Below are 22,175 nucleotides of genomic sequence, written 5' to 3'. Positions count from 1 at the left end.
GTCTGTCCGGTGCCAACAGTGAGGAAACCTCAACCAGTCATCCCAGGGAAGTGGAGACGGAACCAGTGAGTGACGATCCCTTGACCAGCCCTGAAGACGCCCGGAAAATTGTCAGGCGTGACTGTAATCTACTTCGAGAACAATTGAAACTTGAGAGAGAAGATAATGCTGAGTTACAGAAGACGGTGCTCGCAATGTACTCTGAATCTGGAACAGAATTGGACGATCTCAAGACTGAGCTAGATACTGAAAATACTACTATTTCCGGCATGGATGAAAAGCAAAGCCAATCTGATAAAATGATGACTAAGCTGAAGCGGAAGTATGAGGAGACACTAAAGCAGATGACAGTCTTTCAGAAAGAGGTTCACACTCTTGGCGTAGAGCTGAATGCCTCACAACAGGAGCTCAACAATGTCCGGACAGAGGTGGACGTATCTCAGAAAGAGGTTCAGATACTCCGCAGAGCACTGGATGCCGTACATCATGAGACCAACAGCTGCCACACAGATCTGGAAGTTTCCAGAAAGGAACTACACAGTCTCACTGAGGAGCTGGACATTTCTAAAGAAACAATTGTCAATCTTAATACAGATCTCCAAGTCTCCCAGAAGGAGCTTCAGACCCTCAACCTAGAGAAGGAAGTCTCATGCCAGGAGACTGTCATTCTCAAAGCAGATGTGCGTAAATGGAAGGAGGACTGCAAGGAGGCCCTGAATAGTACACAGACTGAAAAAGGAGAAAATTTAAGATTACAAATAAAAAACTTAAAACTCAAAGAAGAAAATTTTAATTTGACAAACGACGTCAAGGAAAAAAATGAAAAGCTGCACGAGCTTAAAGAAATAAATAGACTTTTGGAAGGTGAAAAGTTTGAAGCAGAGCACCGACTGCAGAACCAACTGCAAGGTCTGCGTACGCACTTCGAGAAGGCCGAGGTGAAGCAGCGAACTCTGCCGGAAGACAATCTGCAGGCTTTTAAAGAAATTCAAGTGCTGCAGGAACGTCTGATTACCCAGTATGTCCCCGCAAAGCAGCGTGAGAAACAGAAGGCTACCCTGAGCATCACCAAAGCAACGCTAAAGGCCAAGCTTAGAACCCAAGTGACGCGGCACAAAAGGGAGCACAAGAAGGTCCAGAAACTGAAACAAGTAACTGTGGCCCAAGCAAAGAAGTTCATAGTGCTTCACAATGCAATAAAAATGTGGAAGCAAGCTCAGAGAAAGCAAAGCATGCAGATAAATTCCCTGAAAAGAGACTTGCAAGACGCACTCAAAAAACAGGGATCTCTCGCGGATGATATTACAGTCCTACAAGGACAAGTATGGACCCTGACTAAGTGTCAGTATCCCACAGCCTCAAAAACCCATGAATACAAGGGTACAGTGGGAGCTGGGAATACCGATCATCTGAGAGACAAGATTGCAAAATTTGAACCACCTAAACAAGCACTAGCAAAACCTTCAGCCACCCAACAGGCAACAAAAGAAGGTACACGTGCTGAATCAAAACCAGAAGAATCCTTAGCTGATGAAGCTGAAAAGATGGGACATTCTCTGGAAGTGGGTGTGGAATTGTAACTTAACCCCAAAGAGGCTCAACTAGCAACCCCATTGAGTGGGAAAAGGGCAGAGAGACAGCTTCAAGAGCGGAAAACTCAAAGGGCTGTTTTGAAACGCTCTGCAACTACTGCCATACAGTATGCCTACAATAAGACGAGCACCCGACGCGAGGGAAATCTCATGACCGCGTAGCAAAAAGACTATACTTAGAAAAAGTCCTCCACGAGCGACTGAGGAGTGCTGATCTCAAGCACCTTAAGGAGAAGACACGAATAAACTGGAGAAAGGGCTCCAATCCCAGCAGGACTGAGGGTTCTCTTCCTCCATCCACTCTCATTCAAGTCACAGAGATATCTATAATGAGAGTGGAAGGATGGGCTTTGGCCGTGGCAAGCCCGAGCTTCCCACAAACAGGGAAGGTATGTAACAGGGGAGTTATCCCGGTTCAGGAAATGTGCCTCTAATCCAGCAGTGTGGTGGTTAACTGCTGGTAGTCAATTAACAAACACTACCTGCCTGATTAGATGGCTTAGAAAAGCCTGTCTTTTGAGACAGGAAGTGAGACTCCTTAGCTCACACCTGAGCTGAACTTGGAGACAAACAGTCTTGAGCCCTGCCAGAAGAAACAGCAGAGCTGCTTTCAAGACACATGGGAAACTTCAAAACCTGAATGCTGACACACCCTGAGGAAAAGGGAGCTGAACCAGGGACAAAGACGATTTTCCCTCCAAACCACAAGGAACAGATAAGACTTTCATTTATGAGACTTCTTATATCTGCTTAATTCATGCTATATGTTTGGGGCTGGGAGACATGCTTATCTAAGGGAGTTGTGAACTGCATAGTATTTCACTAGAAATACTCCCAAGTAAATAGAAGCTTTGTTTACCCCTTGTTTGGATGGTTTCCTGATGTTAAGGAAACAGGCGCAATAAAAGGCTTATTTAATTTCACTATAATCAGTCTCCCTTGCATACCTCTGTGAGCGTCCGCCTACAGTATGTCTCTGTGTGTGTGTCTATGTGTGTGTCTGTGTGTCTCTGTGTGTGTGTGTCTGTGTGTGTGTGTGTGTGTGTGTGTGTGTGTGTGTGTGTGTGTGTGTGTGTGTGTGTGTGTGTGTGTGTGTGTGTGTGTGTGTGTGTGTGTGTGTCTCTGTGTGTGTCTGTGTGTGTGTCTCTCTGTCTCTCTATGTGTGTGTGTGTGTATGCATCCCCCTATGCTGCTGCTGTGGAGTCCTCCGTGCATGTGCGCCATGTGCATCGAGCGAGGGATGTCTCTGCGCATGTGCGCCGAACGTCTCTGCGTATACGCTCTGTGTGCGGGAGGCCTCTGCGGAATCCAGCGATGCCTTCCTCCTCTCCGCTGACTGCTGCTGTTGCAAGCCGGCAACACTGAAGTTGCTGATGGCATCTTCTGGCAGCAGTGACATCACTTCTGTCACCAGGAAGTCTATTTACTGCCAGGGAAATTTTCTCGTGTGGTAGGTGCGGGCAAAGTAGTTTCAATTCAAATAGCAACCACAAACTGAGGAACAGAACAAGGAAGAGATGCAGCAGAGATAGAGGAAGTTACATTGTAATGACAATGCAAATAATGTACTTGTCTGCTTTGACCAAAGGCATCAATCCCCTTGTGATAACCAATTAAATAGTTTTACCCTATCATTAATACAATTGAGTCCTTCGAGAGACTGCAAAAGCTCATTTAAATATACTTTGCTTAGTTATTAGCATATCTTTGAGGGTATGTCAGGTGTGCTAATTTTTTAGCACAAGTGTCTCTCCCTACGTTATTTGGAGGGAGGTTTGAGGAGATATACAATTGGAAACACTACTGAATTTAACTCCTCCTCATCTCTACTCCTAATCTTACAGGACTAGCACCCATGAGTTCTATTTTCCAGATGAATTGTAATAAGACATTGTTACACTGTCCTTTAGAAAAGGGGTGCGCAAACTGGGGGGCGTGGTACTTACAGAGGCCCTGTGTTCTTCCCCATAACATTTAAATGAAATGCCAGGGGAGCGCACAAGACCTCTGTATGCCTTTTACCTGCTCTCCGGCAGCTTCTGGTGAAGCCTCGCCATGACAACATGGCATCAAGTAAATGACGCAACAGGATCAAATGGCAACTCGACATGACGTTATGATGTTAAATGACGCTACCAATGCCGCAGAGAAGGTAAGGGGAGGTAGAGCAGGCAGGGGGGTGCAAAGAAAAAAGTTTGCGCACCCCTGCTTTAGACAACATTTGATGTCATGAAATGCTTGTGATTGTGAAGATGTCCATAAAAACTGAGCATTTTTCTTTGTGAGTTTCCTAAGTGGGGCAGTCATATAGTACTCTCATAATTTGGAATAAACCGGGAACAATAGTTGCTATCTATCTTTCTGATATACACCGGATGCTACACTACTTAGTCCGCTCACTGACTCAAAAAAGGATCACTTATCAAAAGGATTGCTACTCCCTACTATCCAATGTAGGTTCTATGGCGTCTAGTCAAACTTATGCAACACTCATCTTGGTCAGCATAACCCAGACAGTCCTCTCATTCCCATCGATTATCAGCCTCCAACAACTCAAATATTTGTTTCCTTTATAAGAAAACTTCTCTGTTTAGGTCTTAATCCTTTTTTTTAGGCCATTCATTTCAGAATTGGTGCATCTACTGTATATTGGCCTCCTGAAATAAAGGCTCACTTCGTATAATCAAGAATCTTGGCAGATGTTTCCTTCCTGTTTTGAATATCAGAAATTGAATTTGCTTTTACATGTCACCTCATAATGCTCAGGAGGCGGGTAATCTTTTCAGCCTTGAATTCCCATAGGTTTTCCACCACATTTGGTTTCTTTTCTCTCCTCAGTGCTAAAAGATTGCTCTTCAAGAGTCCAGAGGTTTTAATCCCCTATTTTTCCATCTTTTAGGCCTAACCAGTTCACTTTATAGTGACACTGTCATGCGCTTCCGTGTAGGTAAGCAAACGCACCCTTAGGGTGTCTCCAGACACTGTAGCTATATGGGAGGGAGCTATGCGTGGCCACTGAGTTGACCCGTGCAGGGGGATGTCCTCTTACCCCTCCTGCATTGTTGGTCTGGGACCCGCTCTCCTCCCCAGCTCCTGCGTGCCGCCGTCAGTGAAGTCCAGGTAGATGAAAAGAAACGGCGCAACTGCGCATGTCTGAAGAAATGAAGCTCCCGGATGTTTCTTCTGAAAAAACTTTATTCAACACACACAAGGGCTACACCGCAATCTCCCCCTCTACGCGTTTCACCCTTACAGATAGGGCTTCATCTCGGAGTGGGGAGAAGCGGTGACTGCCTGCTTAAGTACACTCAAAAGCCCGCGAAAATCAAATTAAAATTTAACCTGTTCAGTACCTTTGCCTGTTTATGTGTTAATTTCCTATGTCATGCTGGTACATTACAACAATAAATGTGGTCTGTATCAGACATATATACATACACATATACACTATATCCTATGTGTATGTATATATGTCTGATACAGACCACATTTATTGTTGTAATGTACCAGCATGACATAGGAAATTAACACATAAACAGGCAAAGGTACTGAACAGGTTAAATTTTTATTTGATTTTCGCGGGCTTTTGAGTGTACTTAAGCAGGCAGTCACCGCTTCTCCCCACTCCGAGACGAAGCCCTATCTGTTAGGGTGAAACGCGTAGAGGGGGAGATTGCGGTGTAGCCCTTGTGTGTGTTGAATAAAGTTTTTTCAGAAGAAACATCCGGGAGCTTCATTTCTTCAGACATGCGCAGTTGCGCCGTTTGTTTTCATCTACCTAACCAGTTCACTGCTCATTCCTTGATTATAGGGTTCACACACAATTGTAATGGCTAAGCCTGTAATTGTGGGAGAAGGCTTTTGGCACCTCCCACAATTTCTTTAAGTAGCAGTCTTAACCTTAGTTTGTTTCATCATCAGTGACCACCACCCTCTCCTCCTTCTCTATTTTTAATAAACTCAGACCTTTTTCCAGGCCTAACCCATTCATACGTCCAGGTAAAAGTTCACTCCTCATTCCTTATTTGTAGGGTGCACAATCAATTAATATTTTAATCTCAGGAATGTTGTGAGGGAATGGGAGGTTATAGTGATTAAAAATATGAACACAGAAAAAAGTAATGGGAGCCACATTGTCTACTACTGATGTTTTATTGTAATAGATCGCTCTTGTCTCTCTCTTTTAAATGTTTCTCTTTTTAGCTGAAAAAAAGTGGTGATTGGTGAAGCAGAAGTGAGGTCAAAGTGAAGTGAGCAGACACAAGTCATATAGACATGATATCACCATTACGTTAGCTTGTTTTGGTATCTCTCTCCTTTAATCCCCATCAGGCTCTGCACCAAACAAATATTGTTTGTCAGTTAATAGCACATTTTTGGGGATTCTGTTTTTTTAAAGTAGTTATCCTATGAGCCTTGGAAGCGTAAAATAATAGTAATGCTAAGGAAAGCCAAATCGCCTTATTAGAACGGGTTATGGGATTCGTATACTCAGTGTTTACAGTTTTAACTTTTTTTTTAATTTTCCTTTGAAATTATTTTTTTTATTTTTTATAAATAAAACTGACCTTCTGGTATAGTATTTGTTATTTTGCCCCTGCTGTAAAAACAACTTACATTTACAGTACCTATAGGATATTGCTTATACTGTAGTTCAGTATTCAAATACCAAAAAAATACTACTGGTGTTTTCGTGGTTGCCTGATGATTTATTGAGATTAAATAATCCTTTTTCTATTGAGTGTGCTGCGGACTTCATCTTTGTGTGTGTGTGTGTATATATATATTATAGATTTATAATATATACATATATATATATATATATATATATATATATTTATATATTTATATATTTATATATATTCTATATATATATATATATATATATATTTATATATATATAGAATATTTATATATATTCTAGATATATATATATATATATATTTATATATATTGTAGATATATAATATATATATATATATATATATATATATATATATATATATATTTCTATATATGTATGTATATATATATATATATATATGTATATACATATAATATAGAAAATATATAAGATGGGTTTATAAAATGTTTTATGTTTCTACTTAATATTGGTTGATTTTCACACAAAAAATAATGAAATCTGTTTGAAACTCTATTTTGGGTTTCCTAATAATATAAAACTTTGTCTTTTGTTATCTCTAGATATTTTAAAAAGTTCCGATATTGTTCCTATGCACCTCATGTGCGGGTATGCACACCATTAACAGATGGGCTATCATCCTTTGAGAACCTTCTCGCAAGCAACGTACTTCGAGTTTTTGTCTGGGTCATAGCTTGTGTTACCTGCTTTGGAAACATCTTTGTTATCGGAATGAGGTCATTAATTCAGTCGGAGAATAAGACACACACCATGTCAATAAAGATTTTATGCTGTAAGTAGTTATATTAATGTATCATTCCAACAATATATGTCTTACATTCATTTGGATAACGTTCCCTTTATTGCATACACTACTGGAAAAAGGACTACATCATTCTTAGAAATTCAATAAAGATTTGATTTGCTTCACAGAAATAAGTTAACTGATATCTGTGGTTTATAGTTATACGTTTTCATTTTCTACTTATTTCAAACTAATATTTTTTGCAGCAATGGAAAATGAAACTTGATATCCTGAAATCAAAGTGTCAGTGCGAAGCTACTGTTGCGGCAGCTTTTATTCTAACAAATCACCGGTTTGTCCCTGGCTGGTTCCTAGAATGCGACGCTGTTCACCTGGCGCATGCCGCGTTCACCTTGCATTCCCAGCCACGGGTCATGCCCGGCTGATGCGTTTATTGATAATGGTTCGGATTTTAATAGGCTGCAATGCTTCAAGTGTCCGCCAGATGGCAGAAATTCATGAATTGTAATGCGCCGAATCAGTAATGTGTCGGCTTGCAGGTGTTTCGTTTTAAAAAGATACTGTACCACAGTGTGCTATTGTAACTTGGCCTTGGCCTTGAGACTGAAGGAAGAGTTGCAAAAATGTATCAATTTAGGCTTTTCATATTTAAGAAAGACAAAGACCAGTTTCAGTTTCTGTTACACTATTCTCCAGAGACCCACCATGAGTGTTCAAGTGCAGCCTGCTTTCCAAAAACCCGACAGAAGTTATGCGTATTTGATATGGGCCGGGATTAATGCAACAGATGATAAGATGGCAACAGTTGCTCAAATTTATCAGTATTTTATCGAAAACTATGACTTTTACAAATTTTCGCCAACTCCTCATACGTGGAAGCGTGCAGTAAGGAAAAGGTTATGTAGCGACCCCTGTTTTCACCGTATTGAGCCCCAATTTGTTGGAGGGTATTGGTGTGTGTCACCGGATTTTTCCCGTATCTATGATCATGGAGGCGGCAAAAGGCAAAGGGTCATGTTAAAACCAACTAAGAAGCGACAGACGCTGCCAAGCAATGCACCAGCACCAGCACAGGCTTCCAATGATGGTCCCACTGTCAGTGACAACCCTGAGCCTGAGCCTGAGTCGGATTTCGCGTGCAGTTTTGATGAAGCTTGCATGTACCTAAGCGATTTCCAGCCTACAGGTGGACTAGTCCCACTGCAAACTATCGACGTGGATGATGAAGAAAGCTGGACTGGCAGTGGACCGGCGCCTGCGCCAGCTGAATGGGAAATTCTATGGTGAGTACTGTATTGTTGCCGTATTATTTTGGTGGGGCTGGCTGGGTACTTCTTTAGGGGGCTGACCATTACTGTACATTAAAACTTTTCTTTTTGTTTTTCCTCAGAAAAGAAAACGGCTAATGGGGGGATTTCAATGGATAATATTGTACTGTATGCTGATGTTTTCCGGCCGTACAGTATACTGTGTAATAAACCCGAATAAATAAAACTATGCATTTATTCTACATGTTCAGTATCGTTTCATTATGTGTCTTCTACAGTATACTGTACAGTGGTATACAGTGCCTAACATCTATGGGCAAAAATAATTTTATTTCTAGGTGCCCTAGAACAGAAGTTCCCACGCCAATTGCCCGTGAACTTGACCGAGGCCCTAAGTAGTTCCCACGCCAATTGCGCGAATATAATGTAAAATAATCTGTTCTGTGGGTCTGAGCGGGTTGAAATTCGCCTGGTCCTCATGCGGAAGGACCCTTGCCACAGTGGCAAAATATCAGCCTTGCACGACCCCCGGAACCGGAGATACCAAAAGACAGTTTAAAAGCACATTACCAAAGTGGCTTTTTTTCTGCCATGCAAGTCAATGGCAGAAACCTAAACTTTAACATTACCCTGACTCCATTCTGTTGTCACGAGAGGGTCGCAATTTGCCATTCAATCCTGCCGCAACTAGGACTACATGGTGACCGAATCTAAGCCCTCTAGGTCGAACAGAAATGGAGTTGTGGGTTCCAGGTTTCTGCTCATTCTGACTTAGCCGGTTCAAAGCTTTCTCTGCCATTACGCTCAATGGTAGGACCCTCCTCGCCGGCATGACCCTTTCTCGCCACCATTACTGCTCGGACCCTGTTGGGGTCAAGTGAGGGGGTTCCTAACATCTAGGGCAAAATTTTATTTCTAGATGCCCTAGAACAGAAGTTCCCATGCCAATTGACCTAGTTCCCACACCAATTGCCCTAGTTCCCACGCCAATTGTGTGACCAGGCAGTAAAAAAACAGTGCAGCAAGCCTCGACATTTGTTACTCTGTATTTTGTTATACAGTACTATCAAAGGAGCAAATGGAAACAATGCACAATACAGTAAAACAAATCAACATGTTCTTTTATTGGTGCAGTCAGTTCAAAAACATTTATTTACAAATACAGTACAATGTTGAAGCATTTTAAGTAACATCTCCTTTATTAAAGAAACCCAGTACTGTATACAGTACAGTACAGTGGGATGGTGCGCAACACTGTCAGTCAGACCTGCACCAGTCCTAGAGGGCAGCAAACAGGGCAGGTTTTCAGGGCAACATTTAAATCCGTGCCTGTTTGCGGCCCTCAGGGACTGGAGTTGTGCATGTCCTGTGTAAAAAAACACACAACAACATCTCCTTTGTTTAAGTACAGCAGGTACTGTAGGGCAAAACATGTACAGTACAATACAGTTCAGCACAACAGTATGGTCTCACTGAAAGTCCTCCACGTTGTCCATCCATGGTCGATTCCTTGCATGGCGCAAAACGCCATTAATGCAGTCTCTAACGCCTTTCATTACAGGATCTGCAACTGCATAAAAGCGCTGCATTTCTTCCACAATGTTTTTCCTTAAATTGACAGGAAGCGCCTTTTTAACGCGATTTCCTTCGTAGTTCACTTTGAACACCCACTCGCAGTACAACGTGTAGGGAACATGGTGCTTAAAAATGATCAAGGCATACTTGTGGGGTACACCAGCACTCTATACTTCTCCCTGAGCCCCGGTGGCAGATCGCACAGGGTGATGTCGGCCACTGTTTCGATGCGAGCGGGTGTAGGTCTTTTGGGAACGGGTGTGCTTGTGGCGACGGGCGATGGTAGGTTGTCTGGGAGGAAGCTTTCCTCCGGTCGTGGTCGCCGTGTTGTCTCCTGGAGTGGTCTTGACGGGGTTGTCATGTCCTCCTCAACGGCATACATGTACACTACATCTTCTGGTGGAGGGGGGCGCTTGGTGATGGAAGGGGGTCGAAGGTCCCATTCATCCCATCCATGTCACCCCCCTGCTCCGGCATCGGGGAAACAGGGGCATTAGCACCGAGCAAATAATGTATGCCCGCAATGTCAGCCTCTATCTTCTCCATCCGTTGATCCATCCGTTGCTCCATTTGTAGCATTCCTTGCTCCACATTTAGCATGGTCTCCAGAAGCAGATCTATCTTTGCCAGCACAATAGAATTCTGCTGTACTATCCACACTTATCCAATTCAGCATCCGGTCTAACGAGCTGCTTCTTGTGCATGGCGTCTGGACATCTGGGGGGATGGGTGCAACGGAGGATGAGATGGGGGTTCCATGGACAGAAGCGGCATCGATGGAGAGTGGAGGAGGTGACCTGTGGATACCCGGTAGAGGAGAAGCGGCAGCGTCGTCGAAGAGGGATGGAGAAGGTGACCTTTGGATTTCCGGGCGAGAAGCAGAGTCGTCTAAGAGCAAAGGAGAATGTGACCCGTGGATTTCAGAGGCGGCAGCGTCGTCAGATGGAACTTTAGAAGATGGGGGTGGAGAAGACGGGATGAAGATTTCCGGGACAGCTACAGCAGAGTCGTCGAAGCATATGGGAGGAAGTGGTCTGCGGATTCGATGGGTTGGCTGCCATTCGTTTTGTGTCGAGAGTACATCACCGTATATCTTCTTCACATAATGAGGCTTACGTCTAAGAAAACCCTTAACCTTTGGGGTCAGCAGAAGGTTTTCTTTATTGGCCTTAGCCTGTCGCTTTGCCCTTGGCGTGGAAACGGCAACCGCCTTTCGCTTTTTCAGCATGACAGGCACGGCAGAGGTGAGTGGGTTCTTGCGTCCATAGAAACGGGGATGCTCCATGGAAGCAGGTGGCACAATGCAGTACAGTATCTGGACAAGGGCAAGTTCAGATAAAGATCATGGAGTGGTGGGCTATGCAAAGTGTGTGACCTTTTATGCATGGCGACCAGGTACAGGTGTTGAAAGTGGGCGTACTCTAATATGAGTCATTACCGTATAAATACACCATCCATTTTGTGTATTGACTGCACATAGAATACACATTTACTAAACTTCGAATATACATTCTTGTGTTTCTATTTCTTTCTACTCACAGCAATGCCTGTTAAAAAGATTTCAAAGGATCTCAGCATGCAAATTAAGGACATGTACAGGAGCGGACACCGAATTGCTGCTATCCAAAGCTGGTTAGCTACTTCTGACCTCGTTGTGCCATCAAGCACCGTGTGCTATCATGCATACGGAAAAAACAGAGACCTCAAAAGGGCACCAAGGGTAACTAACGCGTAAGTATATTTATAAAACTTATCAAAAAAAATATAGAAAACTGCACTGTACATTTACAGTACAGTTCTGTATCTACTGTAATACTGTTGTTATTTCTGTTGATTTATATTACAACATACAGTAGTTTGTCTATTTATATTTATAGTGCAGCAGTATACACGGTATATATAGGATGTATATTTATATTTATATTACAACAGTATATTTATTTTGTATATTTATATTTATAGTACAACAGTATATATATATTTTGTCTATTTATATTTATAGTACAGCAGTATACATTTTTTGTATATTTCAATTAATCTTACAACAGTATATATAGGATGTATATTTATATTTATATTACAACAGTATATTTATTTTGTATATTTATATTTATAGTACAACAGTATATATATTTTGTCTATTTATATTTATAGTACAGCAGTATACATTTTTTGTATATTTCAATTAATCTTACAACGGTATATATAGGATGTATATTTATATTACAACAGTATATTTATTTTGTATATTTATATTTATAGTACAACAGTATATATATTTTGTCTATTTATATTTATAGTACAGCAATATACATTTTTGTATATTTCAATTAATCTTACAACGGTATATATAGGATATATATTTATATTTATATTACAACAGTATATTTATTTTGTATATTTATATTTATAGTACAACAGTATATATATTTTGTCTATTTATATTTATAGTACAGCAGTATACATTTTTTGTATATTTCAATTAATCTTACAACAGTATATATAGGATGTATATTTATATTTATATTACAACAGTATATTTATTTTGTATATTTATATTTATAGTACAACAGTATATATATTTTGTCTATTTATATTTATAGTACAGCAGTATACATTTTTTGTATATTTCAATTAATCTTACAACGGTATATATAGGATGTATATTTATATTACAACAGTATATTTATTTTGTATATTTATATTTATAGTACAACAGTATATATATTTTGTCTATTTATATTTATAGTACAGCAATATACATTTTTGTATATTTCAATTAATCTTACAACGGTATATATAGGATATATATTTATATTTATATTACAACAGTATATTTATTTTGTATATTTATATTTATAGTACAACAGTATATATATTTTGTCTATTTATATTTATAGTACAGCAGTATACATTTTTTATATATTTCAATTAATCTTACAACGGTATATATAGGATGTATATTTATATTTATATTACAACAGTATATTTATTTTGTATATTTATATTTATAGTACAACAGTATATATATTATGTCTATTTATATATACTGTATATTACAACATTACATTTATATATATTTTATATTGCTGCATATTAATTAAACAATATAATTTCTTTATATTGTAGGGAGACAACTCTTCTGGTGGACAAAATAAGTGAGAAGAATGATGAGAGGAGTCATTAAGGGTTAAAAACACTCTGCAGGAAAAGCACAATCTGACTGTATCCGAGACCAGCATTAAGAAGATGATACGCAGCATTGGATGGAAATATGGATGTGTGAGGTTAGTACTGGACAGTACAGGAGGTAAAAGTGTTGTTTCGCAAACTGTACTGCACTGTGCCGCAAAAAAAATTATTCCTTGTCATTACAGAGTGTACCCCATGATACGGGACGCAAACAAAATCAAAAGAGTTCTCCAGGCCCAGGCATGGATCGACAGCGGGGAGACTTTCCAGGATTGCATCTTCACTGATGAGTCTACTTTGTCGCTGGAGAGATTTGCAAGATTTGCGTTCCACAAAAAAGGCTGCATATCTTTGAAGCCGCGGCCAAAACACCCTGTGAAGCTGCATGTGTGGGGTGCAATCTCTAGGCGTGGACCGGGATGCATTGTCATCTTTGAAGGTAAAATGTATCAAATATAATGTCGCCTAATGCACTGTACTTGACTAGTGTTGCCTTATCGTATGCACTGTACTGTACTATTGTGCAGTTTTTTGAGCACTTTTCTTTTCTTGCTATAGGAATCATGAATAAAGCTTTCTTCCAAGACAACATTGTGCCCGAGATAGTGCAATACATCACACGCGACTTCCCCAATGGTCACTGCTTCTACCAGGACAACAATCCCAAGCACACCGCGTCAATGGCGCATATCCTTGAGCGCGGCATCAACTGGGTGAAGACGCCAGCGGAGTAAGTGCAGTAGACCGTGTCCCATTTTTGTTCCCCACTGTTTTTAGCTCTTAAACCAATTGTCCTTTCTTTCCAATGACAGGTCGCCAGACTTCAATCCGATCGAAATGGTCTGGCATCAGCTGAAGGACCATATCCGGAAAGTGGCGAAACCCTCCAAAAAGGACGAGTTGTTGAAAGGCATAATGAGTTTTTGGAACAATGTACTCACCGTGGAACGCTGCAATAAATATATAGACCATATTGCCACTGTGTTGCCCATTGTCATCGCGCGTAATGGGCAAGCATCAGGAAAGTAGTACTGTGCTGTAGTATTGTAAGTACAGTATGATACAGGTAAGTATGGCACAGATTTTTTTCTTTCCAGATAGTAAGAGTATACAGTAGTTAGTTTTTTCTTTACAGAGAGAGCAGCACCAGCCATCAGGTTACAGTACATAGAATTTAACAGTAGTCAGAGTATACAGTAGTTCCAGTACAGTATACATAGACTAGTTTGACAGTACTACAGTAACTGCCTACTAACTGCTCCATTTTTTTCTTTCCAGAGAAAGATGCACCAGCCACCTACAGTAGTTCTGCCATAATACAGTACAGTACGCACATACAGTACAGTACAGTAACTGCACTAATTTTTGGTTTTCTTGTCGTTCCAGGAAAAAGGGTGGCCTAGGGGGAGATGGGGGCGTTGTGTCCAGTCAAATCTGCTTGTACAGTCAAATGTACAGTATATAAACAGCAGTAATGATGTACACAAAACCTCTCCTCTCTCAATGAACTACTGTACTGCAGACAGAATGAGGAAAAGATAAAGACGGAAAAAATAATTTTACTATACAGTATATAGTATATACAGTATATTATACAGTACATTACAGTACTGTACTGTATATAGTATTAAATAATATTCTTATAAATGTGCATTACTCATGTTTCCCCATGTTTTACAAATGTTTTCCAAATGGTTATCCAATTTCAAGCTGCCAAAAGAACTTAATAAAGACTGCGTTATGTATTATTCCTGATTATTTTTATATTTGTATTTTTTGGTTCCTGTTAAAATAAAATAAATATTTATTCACTTTCCTGCGAATCATAATCATTGACAGCCACCCCTACAGTGCACCAATGAATAAGAATGTTTTGTAAATGTTTCTCCGATTCAACCCGCTCAGACCCACAGAACGGATTATGTTACATTATACTTATATACAGTATTTATATATTTTTATTTTAAAGATATTAAAGAATGTACTGTATTGTATTTAAAACATGTGACTGTAAACCATACTGACTGACAAATGTTTTCACACCCTGATGAAATACAGTATCAGTTTACTCTCAATTCTCACAGTGCTGTGCACATCAGATTTACATTTCAAATTCGAGAGGGGATTTTCCAAAGCGTTACCGTTAAAACAACAGGCCTCTAAGGGTTGGGGGAGGGGGATGGTGTGATTAGACGCAGGCGTACTGAGTGTTTGTAGTTTGGCTATGGGCGGATTAAGAACACAATGGCAATATGCAGAAGGTTAACGACCCAGTGGAGAGAGGGGGTTGGTAGGATAGGGTGACTCAGCCGATTGACGCTTGACTAGGGAGGGATTAAAAACTCTGGAGGTGTGTGGCTGAAATAGTTAACAGCACTGTAATTTCAAAAGGCAGTTCATCATAATAATTTGATGAATAAACCCCCAAAGACAACCCCCAAATACAGTACATAAAAAGCAAGTCACTTTAACTCCCTTTGCCCCATGCACCAAAAATGTTTTGTGGCAGAAGAATTTAAAAAAGGCTGCAGTATGTATTATTGTGTGTTGATGGTTAGAATTGCTGTGCACTTTAAATGTTTCAACATTGTACAGCATTTGTAAATAAATGTTTTTGTACTGACTCCACCAATAAAAGAACATGTTGAATTGCCTCACACTGTTTCTATTTGCTCCTTTGACAGTGTAACAAATGTAGAGGCTTGCTGCACTGTTTTTTTACTGCCTGACCGCAAAGCCGCAAGATCGGCAACATTGTAAAAAAAGAGCAATGAGCGCGCAATTGGCGTGGGAACTAGGTCAATTGGCGTGGGAACTTCTGTATATATATATTTTGCCCCTAGATGTTAGGAACCCCCTCACTTGACCCCAACAGGGTCCGAGCAGTAATGGCGGCGAGAAAGGGTCACGCCGGCAAGGAGGGTCCTACATTGATCATAATGGCGGAGAAAGCTTTGAACCGGCTAAGTCAGAAAGAGCAGAAACCTGGAACCCACAACTCCGTTTCTGTTCGACCTAGAGGGCTCAGATTCGGTCACCATGTAGTCCTAGTTGCGGCAGGATTGCATGGCAAATTGCGACCCTCTCGTGGCAACAGAATGGAGTCAGGGTAATGTTAAAGTTTAGGTTTCTGCCATTGACTTGCATGGCAGAAAAAAAGCCACTTTGGTAATGTGCTTTTAAACTGTCTTTTGGTATCTCCGGTTCCGGGGGTCGTGCAAGGCTGATATTTTGCCACTATGGCAAGGGTCCTCCCGCATGAGGACCAGGCGAATTTCAACCCGCTCAGACCCACAGAACAGATTATTTTACATTATATTCGTGCAATTGGCGTGGGAACTACTTAGGGCCTCAGTCAAGTATACGGGCAATTGGCGTGAGAACTTCTGTTCTAGGGCACCTAGAAATAAAATTATTTTTGCCCATAGATGTTAGGCACTGTATACCACTGTACAGTATACTGTAGAAGACACATAATGAAACGATACTGAACATGTAGAATAAATGCATAGTTTTATTTATTCGGGTTTATTACACAGTATACTGTACGGCCGGAAAACATCAGCATACAGTACAATATTATCCATTGAAATCCCCCCATTAGCCGTTTTCTTTTCTGAGGAAAAACAAAAAGAAAAGTTTTAATGTACAGTAATGGTCAGCCCCCTAAAGAAGTACCCAGCCAGCCCCACCAAAATAATACGGCAACAATACAGTACTCAACATAGAATTAAAATTCATTTTGCCCCCAGATGTTAGGAACCCCCTCACTTCACCCCAACAGGGTCCGAGCATGTACAGTACTGTACTTTAAAATAAATTAAATATGCAATTTTACTATTACTGCACGCGCACGCACAGACTGTGTACTGTAGGTTGAACCACGAAGGTATTAGACTTCAAAGACAACAGCTCGCAAACACCCCCATGCGTTTTTACATGGCATTGCAGTATTGCAGCCAGCGGGAATAAAATGCTTAAATCACAGCGCGAAAATAACGCAATACACTCCGGGTGAAAACGACACAAAACCGCACATCACCGGGATATTCTGAAATTCGCGGAGCTAGCCGAGTTAGAATAATGTTGGTTGCCACTGTACAATATTAAGCAGATCTTGGTATACAGTTCAGACCCAAAATACAGTATTCTGCAACCATTTAGTGAACTTTCTATTATTAAGTATTTTGCCATGAGTATTAATTTTACCTGTGCAATTAAATTATGACACCGAATATATCAGACCAGATGTCATTTAAAATTTGCTGAACACTTTTGGTGCAGCTTGCAGTAACACCTTAATGAGCTTTTCATTTTTCATCTAAAAACTTGCATGCCTATGGACATCATAATGCCTCAGATATGCAGAATGTACTGTTTTATGTTATGAGCTATCAAGTTTAATATATAACCTTTTGTAAAGGTGCAGTTCTCTGTAGGACCAAATTGACCAAATAGATCAAATATGTAGTTTAAACCAATTAAATGTATGCCTACCATTAGTTAACTATGGTCTTGTGTGGGTCTTGCCTAACTTAGGCATTAGTCTTTAGTTCAAGCATTATCAATCCTCAGGTTAAGCTCGAGACTTAATAAAGTTATGTACAGCAGGGGTGCGCAAACTTTTTGCCTTGCGTCCCCCTGCCTACTCTCCCACACTGCTCACGCCCTCCTTACCTCGTCTGTAGCGTCAAATTACACCGCAGGGTCATGTGATGTCATGTGATCCCGCAGTGTCATTTGACGATGCATTGCCAGTTTGTAAACCCATTATGTACAGTATGAGCCTTCCTTGGCAAGCATGAATCTTCCACAGTATGAGCTTCCTTGAAATAAAACATATACCCTTTTCACCAATAAACTATAGCCCTGGTCCCCTTGGGTTTTCCTTTACCCCCCTTCCCCCCTTACCTGGCGGAAGTCGCGGGTGACGTTGGAGTCAATGACGGACCCACCAGCTGGCCGCAAGGAGGGGGGGCGTGATGAAGTGGCCAGCCAGTCGCGGGAGCTCGCAGCGCACCCGTCTAGCGGGGGCCGCCATTTTAGATTGCGCAAGCATGCGCAGAGAGATTAGGATGACGGGGGCACTCAGGCAAGTCGTGCATGCACAGTGAATAGCGCGCGAAGCCCAGCAAATCAGGCAAGGGCTCTAGGCAGGGACTACAAGTCCCATGAGCCCTAGGAACACACCACCTGATGCCAGGGACCAATAGGGTGTGAGGATTTTCCTAGGAAGGGAAATAGGAAGCTGTCACTGGGCCCACGCTAGAGAGTCGTGCCTGGAAGAGCTAAGGGTAAGATGTGTCTGTGCAGGGGTCAATGACCCGCTGCACTAGGCCAGTAATTCCCCTAGGCCCCAGATAGGCCCTGATACATATTACAGTTTGTGGTTGCTTCAGGGACAGGCCCAAGCGTAGGGACCCGGCCCCCTTTTTTGTTCCATAGTGAGAGTTACGGACACAGCGGACGCTGCACTCCAAGAGAGAGACTATCTTCAGGGTGGGATCGCCCCTGGCGAATCCTCGTGCTGGTGAAGCCAGGACGTCGCGCAGAAGGTCGGCAGATCCTTTTTGAAGATATTCAAGGGCCCAGGTGCCGTCGCACTGGGCTGGTATCGTTAAACCCGTGCAACAACTGAGTACTCACACATAGTGGCAGCGCTGACCACGGGACACGGGTCGCACTTTGGAAATGGTGTGGGGGTACACGGTGGTGGGAAGGGGGTACGCCCTCACGGGTGGGAGAGACTGACTTTGGGAATTTAAAGAGTAATAAGTGATATACATGTGTGTTCAGTAAAGACCGTTCTGTTTATGCCAGTGAGTATTACTGTGGTTGTGTCCTGTGAGGGGCTCCACCCACCCTGTTGGGATCCCTCTCAGGTGGAGGCGATGCACCAATTGGTAGAAATATATCGCCCCAGGCTCTCTGTGGCAGAGGCTCAGGCCCTGCGAGCCAACAGGTTTATAAACATCATTAGTAGTTCTGTGTTCAGGGGGAAACAGTGCTACAAAACTATTTGTGTACAACGCTTGTGAAGCAAGAATAGAAAACTAGGATGACATTTTTAATCAAGGGAGTGCCAGTGTCTATGTATACGTTTGGAAATTGCTTGCAGCATGTTTTCCTTTTTACAAGATCTTGTGGCTTTTATATTTGATAGTCTTTTCTGTTGTGAATTTGCTACATACTGATTTTCATTTAGATGAGGTATTTGACAGAAAATAGAAAAATGTGTCTCAGTTGTTTACACACCAAATACCTCCTTCAGGTAGCTGCTTAATAGAGATGGGTGAATTTTTTCTCCGAGTTTGAATCCGATGCGGCTTGATAAGATCTTTTGAGCCGTGGAATTCCACGGATCAATCTCAAAAAGTAAAATTCACTGGGTTTTTTTATCACTGAAAATCTGAGCGACGGATTGTGAGGAGGAGAAGAAGCATAAATTTGGAAGAGATATGCGTGCTGAAAAAGGTGCACACCTGAGGTACTCTGGGAGATATGCTAATAGTTATGCAAAGTTTATTTAAATCTCACATCCAACACTTCCTTACGAGACTATTCATAAGAACTATGCTGAGTTGACAAGCCTAAGGCACCTAATGACTGGACTGGTGTCAGACTCAACAGGACTAAAACCCACAACCAACCAATATTACTCTCAGCATCAGCTCTAGCTGTGTGAGCTAAACCAGCTGCTGGGGTAGCACTACTGTAACTGTCTACTAGAATATCTCACAGGGATATCTATTTTGTTGATTGTAGCCTTGAAAGGACTTTAAGCACAAAGTAATATCTGTACTGAGAGCTATGCGTTTCTGAGTCAGATAAATAAAACACCGATTTTCTGACACACAAGTAAAAACATGGCGAAGAACAGCAAATAAAGCAGATGCAGATAGATGCAGATTTACTAAGCAGTCTTTTGCCATAATGCACCTTCAGTGCTGGAATACATTACAGCCTATTCAAATAAATGGACTGTAAAGTGTCTTCCTGCGCTAGACAGTGTCTCACGGCAGATGTCTGCTTACTAGATATGATTCTCCATTCCAGAAGAAGGTAAAGTGCTTTGTACAAATGCTGTATGAGCACTCATTGAGTAAAGTTCAAAAGGCTGCTGAGCCAGCGGTGTTACACTTCAGCTGGTTCTGCTCACACTGATAGACCTGATGCACAAAAAAAGCAGAGGTTGTGGGTTGTTAAAATCCATAATCCGCAGGTTGGATTTTCCGTGATAGACAAAATATCTAGGAGGGATTCATTAAATGGCAGATTCAGAAATTCGCTCAGATTTTTTGAATACTCAATCCACAGGCGGATTTTGGTGTGGTGATCCGATTTTAGTTAAAAAAAACCCTAAAATATAGGAAGGGGTTCTGGACTAGTCCGCCCATCTCTACTGCTGAATTATACTTGTGTCAAACAACACCAAATTAATTCATAGAAAAGTAAACAGTTAAAAGATACATTTTCTCTATTTTTTCTTTCTTTAAAAAACACCTGCTGTTTTGGAACTTTAAAACAAAAAATGTCAAGACATATTTTGAATATTCAGTATATGGCCAGGAGTTGGGCTTCTGAAAGCTTGTCAAGGCAAAATGTAGTCACTGTAGTCCCAGACAACAGATCTGTTCCATATATTCTCCTAAAATATAATAAATGCTTGAGCTTTCAGAATATCCTTTACATAAAGGCCACAAATACAGGTTATATTAGGTTCATAATATACAAATAATGCCAAAATATTGGGAATGAGGTGTGACGTGAAAGGAAAATGATTGCTGAACGCATTTGTAAATATTTTGTGAATATCATAGAAAAACATATTTTAAACATGCATAACAATACATTTTTCTTCAAAACAGGTGCTGATTGTCTAATGGGGGTCTATCTCTTCTTCATTGGAGTCTCTGATGTAAAATATCGGGGACAGTACAAAAAATATGCACTGCTGTGGATGGAAAGCCTACAATGCAAAAGTCTGGGATTTCTTGCTATGCTGTCTACAGAAGTCTCTGTCCTACTGTTGACTTACTTGACTTTGGAAAAATACTTAGCCATTGTATTTCCATTCAGCAATTTTCGACCAGGAAAACGTCAGACACTAATAATCCTTATAACAATATGGATAGTAGGATTCATTATAGCTATAATTCCATTTTGGAATGAAGACTTTTTTGGAAATTACTATGGAAAAAATGGAGTATGTTTTCCACTTTATGCGGATCAAACAGAAGAAGAAGGTGGTAAAAGATACTCTCTTGGGATTTTTCTGGGTAAGTTTTACTTTATGTTTCTATATGGCCCCAACTTCTAATATACTACGTATTACGTGGGTTTTAACCTGTGGTCTGCAGATCCCTGTGGCACGATGTGCCTTTGCATAAAGGGTTCCTTATAGGCAGGGTTAGAGGGCAAGGGGGATGAGGGGGGGGGGGTCATTTTTTGTATGTATCCCTATGGTCTTATTTTGGTTGCCTACAGTATTTGTTCCACATGAAAAATTGTATTCAGTACACACCCAGTATGAAAAGAAAATGATCCGAGGACATGTGCACTTGGTACACTTTCTGTGCTGAGCTGTGTATGTTTAAAAACATCCACAGTGTGTAAGGAAGGTTAAATGATCTACTTATGTTTGCTATACTCCATTTCTAGGAAAGGCAGGTCAAAGAGAGGAGGAGGGGTTTTATTTTATATTGCATACACCTTTCAATTTATGCTCCTAAATTGCCCCCCAAGCCCCCTAAGCCCATCTTCTTTTGAAATCCTAGTTGGAAAATAATTTGATGACGTCATTAAGGAAATGACGCCAGCCAATCAGAATGGCTGTGCTTCATTTGCCTTTAAGATGATGTCATCAAAAGAAAGATGGCCGCCCTCAGATGGTACGGTAGCCAATCAGAGCATGGGAACTAAATCTCAACTCTGATTGGCTCTACTATACCATGTGACAGAGGCTTTGTGGAAAAAGGATGTGACGTCATCCAAAGCCTGTCACATGGTACTTCAGACAATCAGAGTTGGGATTTCGTTCCCACGCTCTGATTAGCTACCGTACCATGTGAGGGCGGCCATCTTTCTTTTGATGACGTCATCTTAAAGGCAAATGAAGCTCAGCCATTCTGATTGGCTGG

The 22,175-nt window shown here is 41.0% G+C and overlaps 1 protein-coding gene across 1 annotated transcript in view; it reads left to right on the top strand.

The window, feature by feature from the left end:
• Window positions 1-22,175, top strand: part of RXFP2 (relaxin family peptide receptor 2) — a 211,798-nt gene that overhangs the window by 172,368 nt on the left and 17,255 nt on the right. Inside the window, exons 14-15 of the mRNA XM_075593187.1 lie at window positions 6,798-7,027; window positions 20,904-21,314. Of these exons, the coding sequence (XP_075449302.1) occupies window positions 6,798-7,027; window positions 20,904-21,314 (641 nt within the window). The remainder of the gene's footprint in view (window positions 1-6,797; window positions 7,028-20,903; window positions 21,315-22,175) is intronic.

This window comes from Ascaphus truei, chromosome 3 (assembly GCF_040206685.1).
Source record: "Ascaphus truei isolate aAscTru1 chromosome 3, aAscTru1.hap1, whole genome shotgun sequence".
In the NCBI taxonomy this organism is placed as follows: Eukaryota; Metazoa; Chordata; class Amphibia; order Anura; family Ascaphidae; genus Ascaphus; species Ascaphus truei.
This window is presented reverse-complemented; position numbering and strand designations above follow the sequence as displayed.